Source organism: Taudactylus pleione, unplaced genomic scaffold (genome assembly GCF_031769625.1).
Source record: "Taudactylus pleione unplaced genomic scaffold, aTauple2 ptg000040l, whole genome shotgun sequence".
Lineage (NCBI taxonomy): Eukaryota > Metazoa > Chordata > Amphibia > Anura > Myobatrachidae > Taudactylus > Taudactylus pleione.
This window is the reverse complement of record NW_028284442.1, coordinates 22,964,417-22,980,006: the sequence shown is the minus strand read 5'-3', so window position 1 is coordinate 22,980,006 and position 15,590 is coordinate 22,964,417. Positions and strand designations below refer to the sequence as shown.

The following is a 15,590-nucleotide window of genomic DNA, read 5'->3' as shown; positions in this document are numbered from 1 at the left end:
TTGCCCTGTTGTTTTAGGGTACATTGCGTAGGACAACCCCCACTTGTCCTCCGCTGCAATGGGGTTAAATCACTCATGTTTAAAATTAACAATTATTACACATACTTTAAAATATCTTTTATAAAATACGCAAAGTCACTTTTACGGTTACAAACCCCCCCCCCCCCCCCCCCCAAAAAAAAAAAAACCTTTAAAAAGAGGAACATAAAAAAACATAAGTGTTTCACTTTCCCATAGGGAAATCCTATGCACGGCACAATTAAATGTTTTTTGTTTTTACAGTCATAATATTTTCCAAATAGCAACAATATTTTTGTCAGTTAAAGCGACTAAATGTTCCAGAGCTGGGTCCACAAGCACAGTGTTAATCACAGGTTCCTTCATTTCAACTTTTCTTGACGGCCAGTTAATAACCTGTTTGAAGATAATAAGAAACCATTATATATACACAGTATATGTATATAATATATCTAGGAGAACATAGGTTACTACAGTTCTAGGTTAACTACAGAACTACACCTACTTATCTATAGTATCAGTTTTATTATGGTACATATTCACAACTGCTTGTGTGTGATCTTTAGAGGTTTTCATTTGTAGATCATTACACATCAAAACAGCCACCAATAGATCACTGACAAGCAGTGTCTACACTCGCAACAGGTTTGACAAATGCAATATGAACATAGTAATCTATTGTCAGTTGTTTTGATTAGTGTTGATGCTGGTAGTGAGTGAAAAGTAGCTGAAGTGAGTACATGCAGATGTTACGCTGACTGTCAGCATGTACTAAGAATGGTCTGCAGGAGTTTGTAATGTGTTTCAACCTCAGCCTTGATAACCACAGTAGAACTCTTCAATGCATTAGTCAATAAGTTACAGGTAGGTGTTTAAGAATGAACAAGTCGCTAAGTGATACACCGGTACTTCTGATTGGTGTACTGCTTCCAGCCTATGTAATGGTAATAGAATTTTGAACCAGGTGGAATATAAAGAGAGAGATGACTGCGGATTACAGAAGGTAAAACATACTGCTCTTTTTATGCAATGTCTTGAAGTCTCTCCATTCCGCAGTGGGAATAAACAAGGTGTGCTGGAGATTACATATTCAGAAGTATTCATCTGCCATGAAATAACTGGCTGGTATGGGTCATGAGTTGCCACACTGAACCTCTCCATACATTTTCTCTCTGTTTATTTTCCTTCTTCCCTTCACTGAAGGCACTCTCTAACTTACGTTCCGCCACCCCACACCTATACACCCACTCAGCCACATCCCATACCTTTGTGGGCTCTTGCAGATCACTGCATGGCTCTCCCTTCTGTATCTTCGCTTTGCAGGAGTCAAGATCATAAATCCACAGCTTTCCAGCCTCATCACCACAGAACAGCCAAGATCCTTCTGTAATGAATAAAAACATGCCACATAACCAGCAGTTATAGAGAATGTCTGTCCCTCAATACAGCAATTGTCAATGGGGCCCAGCTACACTGACTCCTGTGTAAAATATACAGTTAGGTCCATATATATTTTGACACTGACGCAATATTTTACAAATTTGGTTCTCTACGCCACCCCAATGGATTGGACATTAAACAATGGAGATGCAATTGTAGTGCAGACATTCAGCTGTGATTCAAGGTTTTTTTTGAGAAAGTCTCTAGGTGAGGAGAAACATGTTAAGGATACAGAAGGAGTTTGTCGTAAGATATAATAACTGGACCTGAGAATCAACCTATTTCTTATTGCACCTTGGATTTAAACCACAGAAAGTGTGGACATTCCATTTGAGGGTGAGAATACAAGTGCCAGACTTGGGACTCCGCTGCTCTGTTTGCCCCTCACCTGATTACAATTATTATGGAAGCCTTTATTAGAGGGCGCATGCTGCTTTATAACCAAGAGTGAATACCCAGTCGCTGTATTAAGAACACTGTTGTTTCACTGCAATTTATTGTGAATACGGACCCTGCTCTCATTACTTTGTTGGAGACACTGGAATACGCTGGGTCTCCTGACAGAGAGCTACACAGTGTGTCCGGTGCATACGAATGATCTGGGCACATCAGCTCACTCACACATACAGCCTAATTAGTGAGGAGCTGGATCATTTCCTACATTATACTAATCCAGGATTGTGAGTATATGAGATCCACTCAGGACATTCTATAAAGGATCTTTTAGAAGTGTGTCACTAGCACTTTAATACAGTAACGTCTGCTACATTATAGAATCATTGTGGCTACATAAATATCAACTTTCAAATATTTGAAACACAGGCACCTGTTTGTTTAGTACCATGTGGAATTAGGATATATAGGCCATCTTTTAGGCCCCTGCTGAGATTCATTTTACTGTTTGGATATTTAATATGTACATGTGAATGTTTTTTTTAGGATGTGTATTTTGCATTTTTATTGTGATTAAAATAGGTTATTAATCCTTATTGCCTTGTGTCTGATAAGCGCCACCTCACACCACTCTTTGAGCCCCATTTATCAAGGATCGCTTTTGCAATGCGATCAGGGCATGCTAGTAACGCCCCTGATCGCATTGCAAAATGCGATCCTATCTGCCGGATGTATTATCCGGGACATGCAGGGAGACGGGCTCCGAAAGGAGCCCATCCCAGCCATGTCTCCGGAGGGCAGTCGGGGCTGCTTCGCATTGGCAGCATCGCATCCCCCATAGAAACCTATGGAGGAGGCGGCTGCCAGCGGCAATGGAGGGATCGCAGCAGGTAACGGAGATAACTGCTGTGGTCCCTCCTTCATACATCCGGGGGATACTTAGTATTTGAGGTAAACCCCCGAAAATGTGTGTTTTCGGGGATTTTACCTCAAATATTGAATGATAAATGGGCCTCTTTGTTCTGTTCTGATAGAGAGAAGATTGGCATAGCTGCTCGTGTAGGTGTGCAGCATTGCGACACTTTTTTTTGCAATACACCACTGCTAGCGACGGGTCCAATATTACTGTTTGTTGTCTGAACAAAAACAGTGTATGAAACATTTAGGAATTGCAACTATTTTTATACAGTCTCTTAATTTGAGGGGCTCAAATGTAATTAGACAAATTAACATGTTTATAAATAAAATACTTTGTTGAGAATCCTTTGCAGACAATAGCTGCCTGAAGTCTGGAACCCATGGATATGACCAAATTTTGTGTTTTTCCCCCTGTTTTATGCTGTCAGGCCTTTACTGCAGGAGTCTCCATTTTCTGTTTGTGGGTCTTTCTGCCTTTAGTTTTGTTGTCGTGAAATACATACTAAATTGGGTTCAGATTAGGTGATTGACTCAGCCATTGCAGAATATTCCACTTCTTTGTGGGTTGCTTTTGTAGTATGTTTTGTGTCATTGTCCACCTGTACCGTGGAGGCCCATCCCATCAACTTTGCAGAATTTGGCTGAATCTGAGCAGACCGTATATCACTATACACTTCAGAATTCATCAGACAGCTTCTGTCACATCATCAATAAGCACTAGTAACCCAGTGCCATTGGTAGCCATACATGCCCATGCCATCACACTGTCTCCACTGTGTGTTACAGATGAGGTGGTATGCTTCGGATCAGGAGTCTTTCCAAGCAGTCTCCATTCTTCCCATCATTCTGGTACACGTTGATCTTCATTTCATCTGTCTAAAGAATACTGTTCCAGGGCTGGGCTGGCTTTTTTTTTCTAATCTGACCTTCCTATTCTTGGGGCTTCTGAATGGTTTCTGCACCTTGTGGTGAACCTTCTTGTATTTGCTCTCGTAAAGTCGTCTCTTTATATGGTAGAGTGTTCTTCAACTGGATGGATATTATGAAGGGGTTCTTTACCATGGAAAGGATCCTTCGATCATCCACCACTGCTGTCTTCCATGAACGTACAGGGCTTTTTGTGTTGCGTAACTTTGTATTGGTAATTTATAGTAAATGCTGATCTGAAGTGATCCTAGGTGGCGCCATTATTTTTTACCCTTATAATTTTCTGTGTTGAATAACTCGCCAGTGTGTTCTTTTTTCTCAAAATGTACCAAATGGTTGATTTGCCCGCTCCTAGGGTTCCCACTCTCTCTCTGGTGGATTCTGTTTGTTTTTGCAGCCTAAGGATGGCCCCTTTGTGAGCTCTTTAGATTAGCTTCTAGATTTAAATGCTGCATTAGGAATTAACTCCTGACCTTTTGCCTGCTTAATTGATAAAGAAATAATGAAGGAATAGCCCACACCTGACCACGAAACCACTTTTGAGACAATTGTCCAAATATTTCTGGTCTCTCGAAAAAGAGGTGGCTACATATTAACAACTTTTCCTAAACCCTTCCTCCAATTTCAATGTGAATAATTAAAGTCTGCACTTTAAAACCATATTCATTATCTAACTGTAATTAAAATAACAAAAATTGTGTCCGTGTACAAAGATATATATTATAAATTATACAAAAAGGAAAGGACCGCACATACTTGAAAAATAATGCCATGTCAAATTTTAGACATAGGATTATGATCTCCAAAGGTAGAGACAGACCAGCACTCCATAATATGCAAAAACAGTAGTAAGCTGTAAGGGGTACAGCACTGCTCACGTATATGCTCAGATGCACGGCTATGACTCTGTGGTTATCGGTCTGGAGCGAAGTATCTCATTTATTATTGAGCTGTTCATTGATGTTTTTTCTGACTTTTTAAAGGCACATAAAAGCTTACTACTGTTTTTGCATATTATGGAGTGCTGGTCTGTCTCTACCTTTGGAGATCACAGATTATATATATATATATATATATATATATATATATATATATATATATATATATATATAGAGACCTAGCAGTATAGATATTTTTAAATAAACAAATAAATATTTTCCATTAGCCAAATAATGAACAATTGTTTATCAGTACTCCCTACTGGAAATTAAATGGACATTAGAAGTCTCCAACTCCTGTGCCTATATAAAAAGAGAGGTCTGTAGGTGACATCTAATTATATATATATATATATATATATATATTCACTGTAGTGTCAGCATTATTCATTATTACCTTCGGAGGTAGCGAGTGAGAGGTACGGTAGATCCGTTTCTGACCACTTCAGCTCGGCTAGGATAGTGGCTTCCACCGTCTTGCTGTTTTTAGGTCTTTGTTTCTCAAAAGATTTCTTCCAGCTCCATATGTATATGGATCCCTGCATTGCACTTTTGGAAGCTGGTAACCAAAAACAGCATTATTTCAGGACAGCAGTGACATAAGAAACCCCAGCAGAACACTTAACTGTATTTCTAGCAATGTCCCCATCCCTGCTATAAAAGTCCTCTTTGTTTGGGCTATCTAGGCTGACAAACTGAGAACATTAGTTCAGCCTCATGAATATTGGCAGTGAATTATTAAGCTGCATTCTCAAGACTGCCAATTCATCCCACAAAGTGGCTGCCTCAGGTGCCACACATGTGCTTTGGCACTGAAGATGGAGCAAAATCCCAATGTTTTTTAAAAAATATATATATATTAACAGTATAAAAAAATTTAAAGACCGTGAAAAAGTCATGTAGTATGAAGACATGCGACCAGCAGAGTCTCAAAACAAAATTCTTGCCTTTCCTTTGGATTCCTTTAAGGGTAATGGCGTTGGCTCCCTCAGCAACGTTTAACACAATTTGATATTTGTATATCTCAAAAGCATGTCCACGGGTCCTCAGGTGTCCATATTTATTTACATCTCCCACCAATCATGAAAAGAATATGTGGTCACGTGACATGGAGCATTTAAGTCACTCGTATCCCAATAATGATTCCCCCCACCCTCCGGCCTACCGAGATGGCGTCATGGCAACCAGACATTAAGTAGTCTGCACTCTAGTTTTGAGAAAGAGATACAAATATCGAAATGCATTAAGTGACACTGAGGGAGACTCTGCTCCAAAACAAATGCAGAAGCACCCACTTGAGGCACTTGATTTAAAATTAGGAGAATCCACTGAGAGGTTTCTTTATGAAACCAAATGCTTCCTCACATGGGGAGGTGTCTAATTTGGTTTAGTAGTTAACTCCTGTGAACAGTTCCTGAGCCGAATCTACAACACCTATGGTAACAGTGTCCCCCATCTTATGTGAAGGAAAAATATTATCGCTTATTATTTTAAATGTATACAGTGCCAACATATTCTGCAACTATTCTGATACAGATTTATATTCTGTATTCATACACAAAGTTCCTGTATCAACAATTTAATTATAAGCTAAATAACCTACCAGTATGTATTTGGACCATGAGAGAAAACACACAAGAACACAGGGAGGCCAAACAATTTCCATGCAGATGGCACAATGGTTGAAATGGAATTGAGGGCCACAGTGATAAGTGCTGTGCCAACTGCAATTCAAGTATACCAAGCAGAATAACATGGGCCCAGTTATTTTACATAACATTTTTTTTTTAAAACAATAAAAGCTTTATACAATCTATAAATGTCCATTAAAGTTGTATCATGAACATAAACATTCAATACATACACACCAATTTATACAGAAACCTAGTACAAACTTACCTATAAGGTCATTATTCAGAAACGCCAGAGAATCTATTACATGGAAGTCTGCGTCCTTCGATTCTTTGTTGTATATTGGAAAACTGAAGTCTACGACATGTGAGCTGATTGGAAAATGAACAGTAGGCCTCAATGTTAATGGGAGTTATGACCTGATGTTACAGCATTATTTTATCACGTATTACATAAAATTCTTCAAAGATAGGCAGAATTGCCACTAAGGAGATTTACCCTAACTTTGGTACACCGTGAACAATAAAAGTTCAACCGGCATGAAGATTTTGCAATATTCATAAGTGCATATGTGAAATTCACTATTTTACAGAGCATACATATTTTAAAAAGTTGAGGAAGGCCATACATTAACACTGTGCAGTGTACACTCCTAACTTTGTATTCTGCAGAATGACTCCGCTGTATCAGAATGATTCTCAGCTCTATCATCCAAGGGCATCAGCAAAGTGGCTCACACACAAGGGCAGATCCAGCCGCTTGGCCTGAGCCGTGGGCACCTGGCGGTATCTCCAATTTGGCCACCCAGGACATGTGGGTGCCTAATTTGGACAGATCAGGTTGCTCGGTGCGTAGTCCGATTGCTGGGTCATTTTTGGCCCCAATATGATCAGACTGGATGTCCAAATCACTGTGTATAAGTTCAGCACATCTACCCATCTTCAGACAGTCATACAATATTTACATTTATATAGAAAATTTCACAAATATATTACCGTCTCCCCTGTTGCTTGTTAAGTGTTATGTCAAAAGCAAAGCAACCATCTTCACAAGCAGCCAGCAAGTACTCATCTGGGCTTGCAGGAACAGGGCAGAGCCGCAGAGGAGGCGATGTGGTATCCAGCACCAGCAACTGGCTAAAAAGAGGGAAACATACATGTAACTTCTAGCAGAGGAGGTACTGACATTAGCATAAAATGATGGCAAGTCAGAGGGGGCAATTCAATTAGCGGCATGGCCATGAAATACTGTTCATGAACTCCTCCCTTCCCTCCCCTTTTTTTCTGTTTTGAAATACGTGGTTTTCTTTTATGCTTAAAAATTGTTCACAGCACCAAATTAGTTTCTCTCTTTTATTTTCTTTGTTCTACTCTGTTATTCCTGGAGATTGTCAGTGATTTGCCTATATTTGTTCACATTGGTTTCTTCTTCTGTATTTTTTTTTACCTAGTTGGACTGTAACTGCTAATTGCTGCTTGGATCAATAAAGAAAGAGCGGGGGAATTCAGTTGTTTTATGTGGCGCTGATTAGTGGGCAATTGTTGATCCTGAGGTGGCGAGCAGAAATGTGCAAAAGATCCGTGGTTTGGGTGCCCAAATGGCAGTTTGCGTACCTTAACCAAGATTTTAACAGGATTTAGCCACTTTACGCGGCTAAACCCGTTCTATTTGGGCGCATCAAGCACGATAATCAATGGGTGCCCGAAAACAACAGAATTTCTTTAGTGGGTGCCCATGGATTATCGCGGTGCTAAAAACAATTGAATCGCCCCAGATTGCATTGAAAAAAAAAAAACACTTTGGAAACGTAAAATCCCAACCAGCAACCTCACAACATTCAGATAATGGGCAAAAATGTGCTCAGTCAAACAACACAGGGACATCGCCTCTTATAGAATCGGACTCATGTATTTATTTTACATTCCGCAGACAAATGTATAATGTGTCTGGTAATAAACACTATCTTGCTCAGTATTTACATCCAAGTCATCTTGAAAGGGGATTTACAGTGCATATTACTTTAGGCTTTCTTTTATATTGGAACGCCACATTTCTGCTAGACATGTTCCAGACAGCCATTAACATTACTTCTGTCCCACTGATATCTACTTTGTATTTTTTAACAATCTCATTTTACAATGACATTAGTCCCCCCTTCGAATTAACTAGTAAATGTGAGATTTATTGCTAGAGTAGCGGTACAAGCAACCTACGCTATTGTTAGCCCTCTGCCTCCTCTCCTGTATACTGCTGGCTTCCTACACCTAGGTTACAGACTGCTGTATTGGCTGATGCTCACACTAGTGTCTACACCACCAGCTGCAGAAAGGGAAGATTTCTAGAGAGGTCATGAATACATGTGCTACAGAAGGACAAGGGTAGCTCTAGCGTTATACAACATCAACAGCTTATACTACATCAATAATTTCCAAACAATTCTAAAACATAAAGGTCTGGTGATTTTATTAGATATTCAACCCTACAAAAAAATAAATGATCATCATATTATACATAACAACCAATCAGCTTCGAGGTAGCATTTATCAAGTGCATTCTATCAAATGATAGGTAGAAGGTGATCGGTTGCTATGGGTAACTTCTCCACTGGTCCACTTCTCTACTCTTTTCACTGCATGATACATCAACCTCATAGTGTATTATCTTAAAGGATGGCACCCTTTGTTGACAGTCATAGCAAAGTAGTGATTTGTTTGTGTACCATACCTAGATCTGAAGTTGTATTCACAGTCAGGAACACCTATATCCCATAAGATAATTCTCTTGTCATATGAACCAGCTTGTGAGAGAAAAACAAACATAAGAGTCACTTTTGGCTTGAAGTTTTGAAAAACATTTTTTTAAATAGATTTTGTTATCAAGTAAATTCTGGATGGCTGGAGAAATGTGTAGAGGGCAGAGACAAGCTATAAACAAGTTGTATGATGATGTGGGACAGTGGTCAGGGACAGGGGTAAATTATCCCACATGGGGTAAATATGAAATTCCTGGGGGTAATGGACGGACAGCCGGGCATGCATATGAATCATTCTATAATATAGAATGATTCATATGATTGCCCGGCTGTGCCGCAGGGAGGCTCTAAGCCAGACGCCCGCTGAGATGTTATTACCAGCGGGCGTCTCTCTTCTGAACTCCAGCTTCCGCCTCTCTCCATGCGCACTATGGGAGAGACGTCATGACGTCTCTCCCATAGTTCCGAGGAGCAGCCGGGCGGACAGGACGGCGGTGGATGCAGGAGCGGGGATTAAGGTAGGTGGTGTTTTGGTTTTTTTTTTTGTACAAGCGGCACTACAGGGGCATGATATGGGGGCACTACTATATGATTTCCTTCCTTTCAAATCAAGGGGGTAACATCGGTGTATCTAAATATATTTTGGGGTAAAAGGTAAAAAAGTTCCCTGACCCCTGATGTAGGATGATGTGCCTGCTCCACACACAGCGCCCTCTACATCTCTTACAAACTATTACAATCCAGGTTTAAGGATATCCGTCTGTACTCAAGCATGGATAACCGTAAAACATGCACTGTAATGGCTCCAGAGCAGGGCAAAACAGGCCAGCTGGCAGTTCTGGCACATGCCAGAAGAGCTGATGACCAGATGGGCCGGTTCGGCCAGTGCTGCCCCAGATGGCAGCAGTGTGAATTTGGTGCTGGGCCATTAGCTGATTACAGCTGGCACACCAGCATGCAGCCGCAGCCTATGAGAGAGAGTGCCGCTGTCATTCGAATCTGGTGCCGGTTGCGAGCCAATTGGAGCTCCTGGAACGGCAGCCAATCAGCAACAGCTGCAGGTCCCTGAGCTCAGATTGGCTCGTGACCGGCGCCAGATTGAAATGATGATGGTGCTGCCACTGCCTTTCAAGGGCTGCAGCTGCATCCTGGTGCGCTGGCGGCACCAAATTCACCTGCTGATGGCACACAGGCAGAGGACAGAGGCTGGTGGATGGACACAGGGGGCAGTGAGTTGCTGGGGGGGGGGGGTTGGGATAATGTGTAAGGGGTGTTACTGTGTGGCATAATGTGTAGCAGCACTACTCTGTGGCATAATGTGTTATATGGGGCACTACTACTGTGTGGCATAATGTGTATAAGGAGTACTACTGTGGCATAACATGAATGGGCTCTGGCCCAGATTTAGAGTTGGCCGCTCGCTAAGCTGTGGGTGACCACCCACAGCTTTTGTGAGCGGCCAGGTGATGTTCGCGACCATCGGGGCTTGCGAAGAGACCCTTGTGGTAGTGTCTCGTTCCCGCAAGTCCCAGTGAGCTTCCTGCTCTAAATAGAGCAGGAAGCTCACCACTAACATCACTGGTGATGTCAGTGGTGCCTCCCACAAGCGGCAGGCGTTCCTTCGGGAACGCCTCCGTTTGTGTAGCCACCCCCCTGCCCGCCTCCAAAACGGGGCGAGCTGTCAATCACAATCGACAGCCGTCCCGTTTTGGTGCGAGACCCTTAGCAACGGGTCTCGCGCATGCGCAGGGGGCAAACATCGACCCGCTTGCAAGCTCATAGCGCTTGCGAGCGGGTCTAATTCAGCCCCTCTGTATGGCATAACGTGAATGAGCTCTACTGTGTGGCATAACGTGCTAAGGGACCCTACTGTGTGGTGTAATGTGAATAAGGTTCACTACTATGCAGTGTAATGTAACTAAGGGGCACTACTGTGTAGCGTAATTTGAATTAGGGGTACTATTGTGTGGTTACGACCTTTCCGGCAAGACCACACCTGTCTTTTTTGGCGCACACACAGTGCTTCAAATTATGGATGGTGGCACCAATGCTCTTTATGGACACAGGGCACCAAAATGCATAGTAATGGCTCTGTTTTGTGTTCAGCACCCCTGTCCTGACCAATTCCTACAGTGAACACTATCTAATCCTCTACAAATGCTAAGCTAGTGCTTGGCCAATTTACAAAAATCCTTCTCTTTTCTTTGTGTGTGACCTAAATCAATAAAGTCCCAGCTTTACCTAACAGAACCAACCAAATACCAAATGTCTGACTACGGCACATGTTTGAATCCCCTCCAGGATGTCCCCTGTTGTGTGCATTTTAATACAGAGAATGATGTACACTTCTATGTTGTTCTAATATTAATTATATTTGCAAGAGCACAGAGTAAGAAGTGGGAGGAGTCAGGAAAAGTAAGAGGAGGGGTCTACTCCAGATGATGACGCGAGGTGGGCCTGTGTGCTTTAAATACCAGGGTCTATTTTTAGGCCTAGTCCGGCCCTGCTCTATAGTCTAGAAGGATGAAAGAGTATCTGTAAATAGATTGCATGTTTCAGCCTCTCTCCTCCATTGGACCCTTTAGGTCTGACATAGTAAACTTCAGAGAAGAATGGGTAGTAAGAGACCGCACCAGCTGGCTGTGCTGCTCTGCCCAGAGAGTTGGCTGATATCATATATACAATGTAGGGTATCTGCAGCCTGCACTTTTTAACTGTAAGTCACAAAAATACTAATAGTACTGAGCCAACACATTATTGTCTAAAACAATAGGATGGAATACCAAATTCTGTGACCTAAAGAATAAAGAGGAGATTGATCAAACCTTCCAAAAGTGGACAAGTGGAGGAGTTGCCCAAAGCAACCAATCAGATTATAGCTATCACTTTTATAGTACATTCAATAAAATGATAGCTAAAAGCTGATTGGTGGCTATGGGTAACACCTCCACCTGTCTTCTTTACAAAGCTCGATAAATCTGCCCCAGTAAGGTATGTACAGGATTGTAGTTAATCATATTTTATACCAGCAAAAGTTATTCCTCAAAAACAAGAACAATTTAGCATGCAGACAGTGTTTGGAAGTTATCATACACTTACTGAAGAGGAAGGTGTCCTGCGTTGGGCTGAAACACAAGATGGAGATGGCTTTTTTATGGGCTTTTATCTCCCCATAACACAAGCTGACTTTGGGGTGCATCAGTCTCACTACTCCCTGCTTTCCACCCACTGCCAAAATATTGATTCTTCTCCTTTGACCCTCATTGCAGATCATTGTTAGCGTTGTCCAGGCCAGTGTGAACAGCTCCTAAAATAGTAAAAGGTTATTTTTACTGCAACACCACTACATTACAGAATACTAGCGTTACCACTAGGATGTTTTAGCGGGGCGCCGCGCCCTGCCCCATTTCAAAAGGGCAGAAGGCACCCTGCACCCCTTGGCGTCACTCCGCTAAAACAGCCTGCGGGTGCAGTCCCCACCCATTGGCCGCAGTGTCATGCGGGTGGGGAAAATTGCGGTATAGCGTTTACCGCCGGCAAATGTATGCGGGCCGCATGCAGCCGGCATCTATTCACAGAGACATGAGTGCTTGGGGGCAACCTGGCATGTCCGTAAGTGCCGGGCAGGCCGCCAAGAGTGATGAATAGGGGACGTGTCTTAAAGATATGTCTCCTTTTCCATGCCCTTTCTCTAGGTCCGGCACCCTGCCCGGAACCAGACCTAGAGTGAACACTAGAATACGACATATTAAAAGGTGTCTAGTCCTGAAACAGAAGTGAATCTAATACTGAATGTCGTCATGTGACACTCACAAATCTACATGAAAAGGCTCTGATAGTCTAACGGTGTTATGTGCATTATGAAATACTGGGGCAGATGTATGAAGCTCTGGGAAGTGATAAAGTGCAGAGTGATAAATGACCAGCCAATCAGCTCCCAACTGACAGTTGGGAGCTGAGTGGTTGGTCAGTAATCACTCTCCCCCTTATCACTTCCCAGAGCTTCATACATCTGCCCCACTGTATCTTACCAAAAACAACTCTACACCATTAATAAAGCATTATCTTACATGATCAGTTACATCTCTGCCATTGAAACACTTGCGGTGTATTCACACTGCCGAGGTTAGTGAAGCTACGTCCGAAGACACAAACAATGGCCTTGGCACGCCCAGAGAACGGGGCAGACACGCCTGTGTTTTCTGGGATGCTGGCCGTCGCAACCCCCCAAAGGGCTTAGGGGGCAATGCAACAATCAGTACAGACACCGATCGGCACAAGTGCAACCATCGGCATTGTATAATCCATAGTGTGTATTATTAACTTTACATTACAACTGAGTGATTATGGAGTCTGCACTGTTCCATTTTTCAAAATTGCATAAAACACACTTTAATTACTCTTACATGGAATTACTCTTCAATATTTTCTGATTAGTTTTTAAAGTGCACGTATTCATTTTGTAGTTCAAATAGGGTAACACCTACCTCCCCAGGCACTTTGTATTTCTTCAGAACCTTTCCAGTCTCACAGTGGATGACGCAGACAGATTCCCCACCACACGTCGCGATAACTAGAAGTGCAATCAATTCATCTCTCAATAACATTCACTTAAATATAATTAATATCAAAAGCAGGAAACAGCCAGAAGTGGTGACTTTTTATACTGTGTGTTAATGCATTGTACTTATTCGTGGTGGGGCTGATGCAGTGTAATCACATTGCGTATGCTCTGTAGCCGTGCGCACGCACCTACCAGCAATTCACAGTTGCATATAACTCAGTCATCTAAGCTTCCGCCAGGGGGTGTAACTGGATGGTAACAGAGCGTTCACATGTAAGATTAGTGGGGGCATGTCAGAGCTTGACCTATACTGTGTTTTGCAGAGATTCGCCTGATAGCCAATCAAATAAATGGAGTGGTCACAGCAGTGCAGTGTATTTCTGAAGATGAGTGGGATGATCTTGTGGAAAGGACTTGTGCAATTATGTTCGTGTTATGTAATAGAAGGAGCCGGGTTCTCCAGCAGAACCAGGCTGTGATGTAAAGCTGCCTACAAATTAATTTAAATAACCTTTACTGAAACCAAAAATGTTTTTTTTTTTTTTGTAAAATGCAATTAATTGATTGATTAGTGGGTACAATAAATTAATGAAAACATTTACAATTACATCCATGTGGCATATAAAATACTACAGGTTGAGTCTCCCATATCCAAAATGCTTGGGACCAAGGGTATTTTGGATAACGGAATATTCCGTATTTTGGAATATTTGCATGTCATAATGAAATATCTTGGTAATGGGACCCTAATATACACACAGAATGCATTTATGTGTTATATACACCTTATACACACAGCCTGCAGGTCATTTTATACTATATTTTCAGTAATTTTGTGGCTCAAGCAAAGTTTGTGTACAGAAATGAAATTCATTTATGTTTCATATACACCTTATACACACAGCCTGAAGGTAATTTTATACAATAATTTTAATAATGTGTGCCTTAGACAAAATGTGTGTACATTAAACCATCAAAAATCAAAGGTTTTATTATCTCAGTCATGCCAAAATTATTCCCTATTTCGGAATATTTGGATATGGGAGATTCAACCTGTAATAAATAATATATGTATATACATACATACACACACATATATATATATATATATAACTAATAATAATACTTACTTGCGTAAGGGATGAAATGGATCTTCCTTAAAAGTGTAATTAAAAGAAAAACGAATTCCCATGTCAACAACCTAAATGTATATTTTAGAATATTGACTATAAACATAACTGTATGCAGTAGGGGGGACTCATTCCTAAACAGCTTAGAAGTATATTTTTAAAATTTTATTTAATTGACTCCTTAATCAGCTGAGCCACAATGGGCTGTATCCACCCCTTCAAGGACAAGATTTGCACAATAGGGGTGGGAGACATCTACACACGGATCATTACAGCTGGAAAAGTGCCCCATATGTTGTCCAATCCGACATATCGTCTAGTGTGTACCCGGCATAAGAATCTGGCAGATGTGTGTGGCAAATGTAGACGCAGCTCCTGCCAGATCTGAGCATGCGCAGTTACCCATTTGGATACTGTTCCCATACAAAGGCTTACCTTTAGTTGAAAGAGAGTCCAGACTAGGTTCAAAAGCACAAGACCATAACTGGGTGTGGAAATCATTACGGTCATTATTTTTACTGTGAGACTGAAGGAAATGGAGTGGTTCCAAATCAAATTGTTTCTGAAAATAAAGCAAATAGATTGAACTGCCATGTACATAAATATATATATATATATATATATATATATATATATATATATATATATATATACATAAATAATATTTACACCCATTGTCAAGGCAGAATATTTTGCCTATACTGATACTTAGTTGCACTGTGATGTGATATAAATCATGTGATATATATCATTAAATGATGGATATAACCCAATGTCCTTGGGTCTGTTTTTTAAATGATTAATATCAGGAGTGCATATTGCCAAGTCTCTGGTTAGATAGATAGACTTGCCATATCATCCCTTTAATTTGGGACTCC

At 41.2% G+C, this 15,590-nt stretch overlaps 1 protein-coding gene across 1 annotated transcript in view; it reads right to left on the bottom strand.

Annotated features, from left to right (window-relative positions):
* Positions 1–212: 212 nt before the first annotated feature.
* LRWD1 (leucine rich repeats and WD repeat domain containing 1) overlaps positions 213–15,590 on the bottom strand; it is a 37,334-nt gene continuing 21,956 nt past the window's right edge. The window contains exons 8-16 of the mRNA XM_088454713.1: positions 15,148–15,274; positions 13,506–13,591; positions 12,118–12,325; positions 8,991–9,063; positions 7,262–7,402; positions 6,534–6,637; positions 5,032–5,193; positions 1,284–1,402; positions 213–414 (exon numbers count right to left, since the gene is read on the bottom strand). Of these exons, the coding sequence (XP_088310839.1) occupies positions 283–414; positions 1,284–1,402; positions 5,032–5,193; positions 6,534–6,637; positions 7,262–7,402; positions 8,991–9,063; positions 12,118–12,325; positions 13,506–13,591; positions 15,148–15,274 (1,152 nt within the window). The 3' untranslated portion in view covers positions 213–282. The remainder of the gene's footprint in view (positions 415–1,283; positions 1,403–5,031; positions 5,194–6,533; positions 6,638–7,261; positions 7,403–8,990; positions 9,064–12,117; positions 12,326–13,505; positions 13,592–15,147; positions 15,275–15,590) is intronic.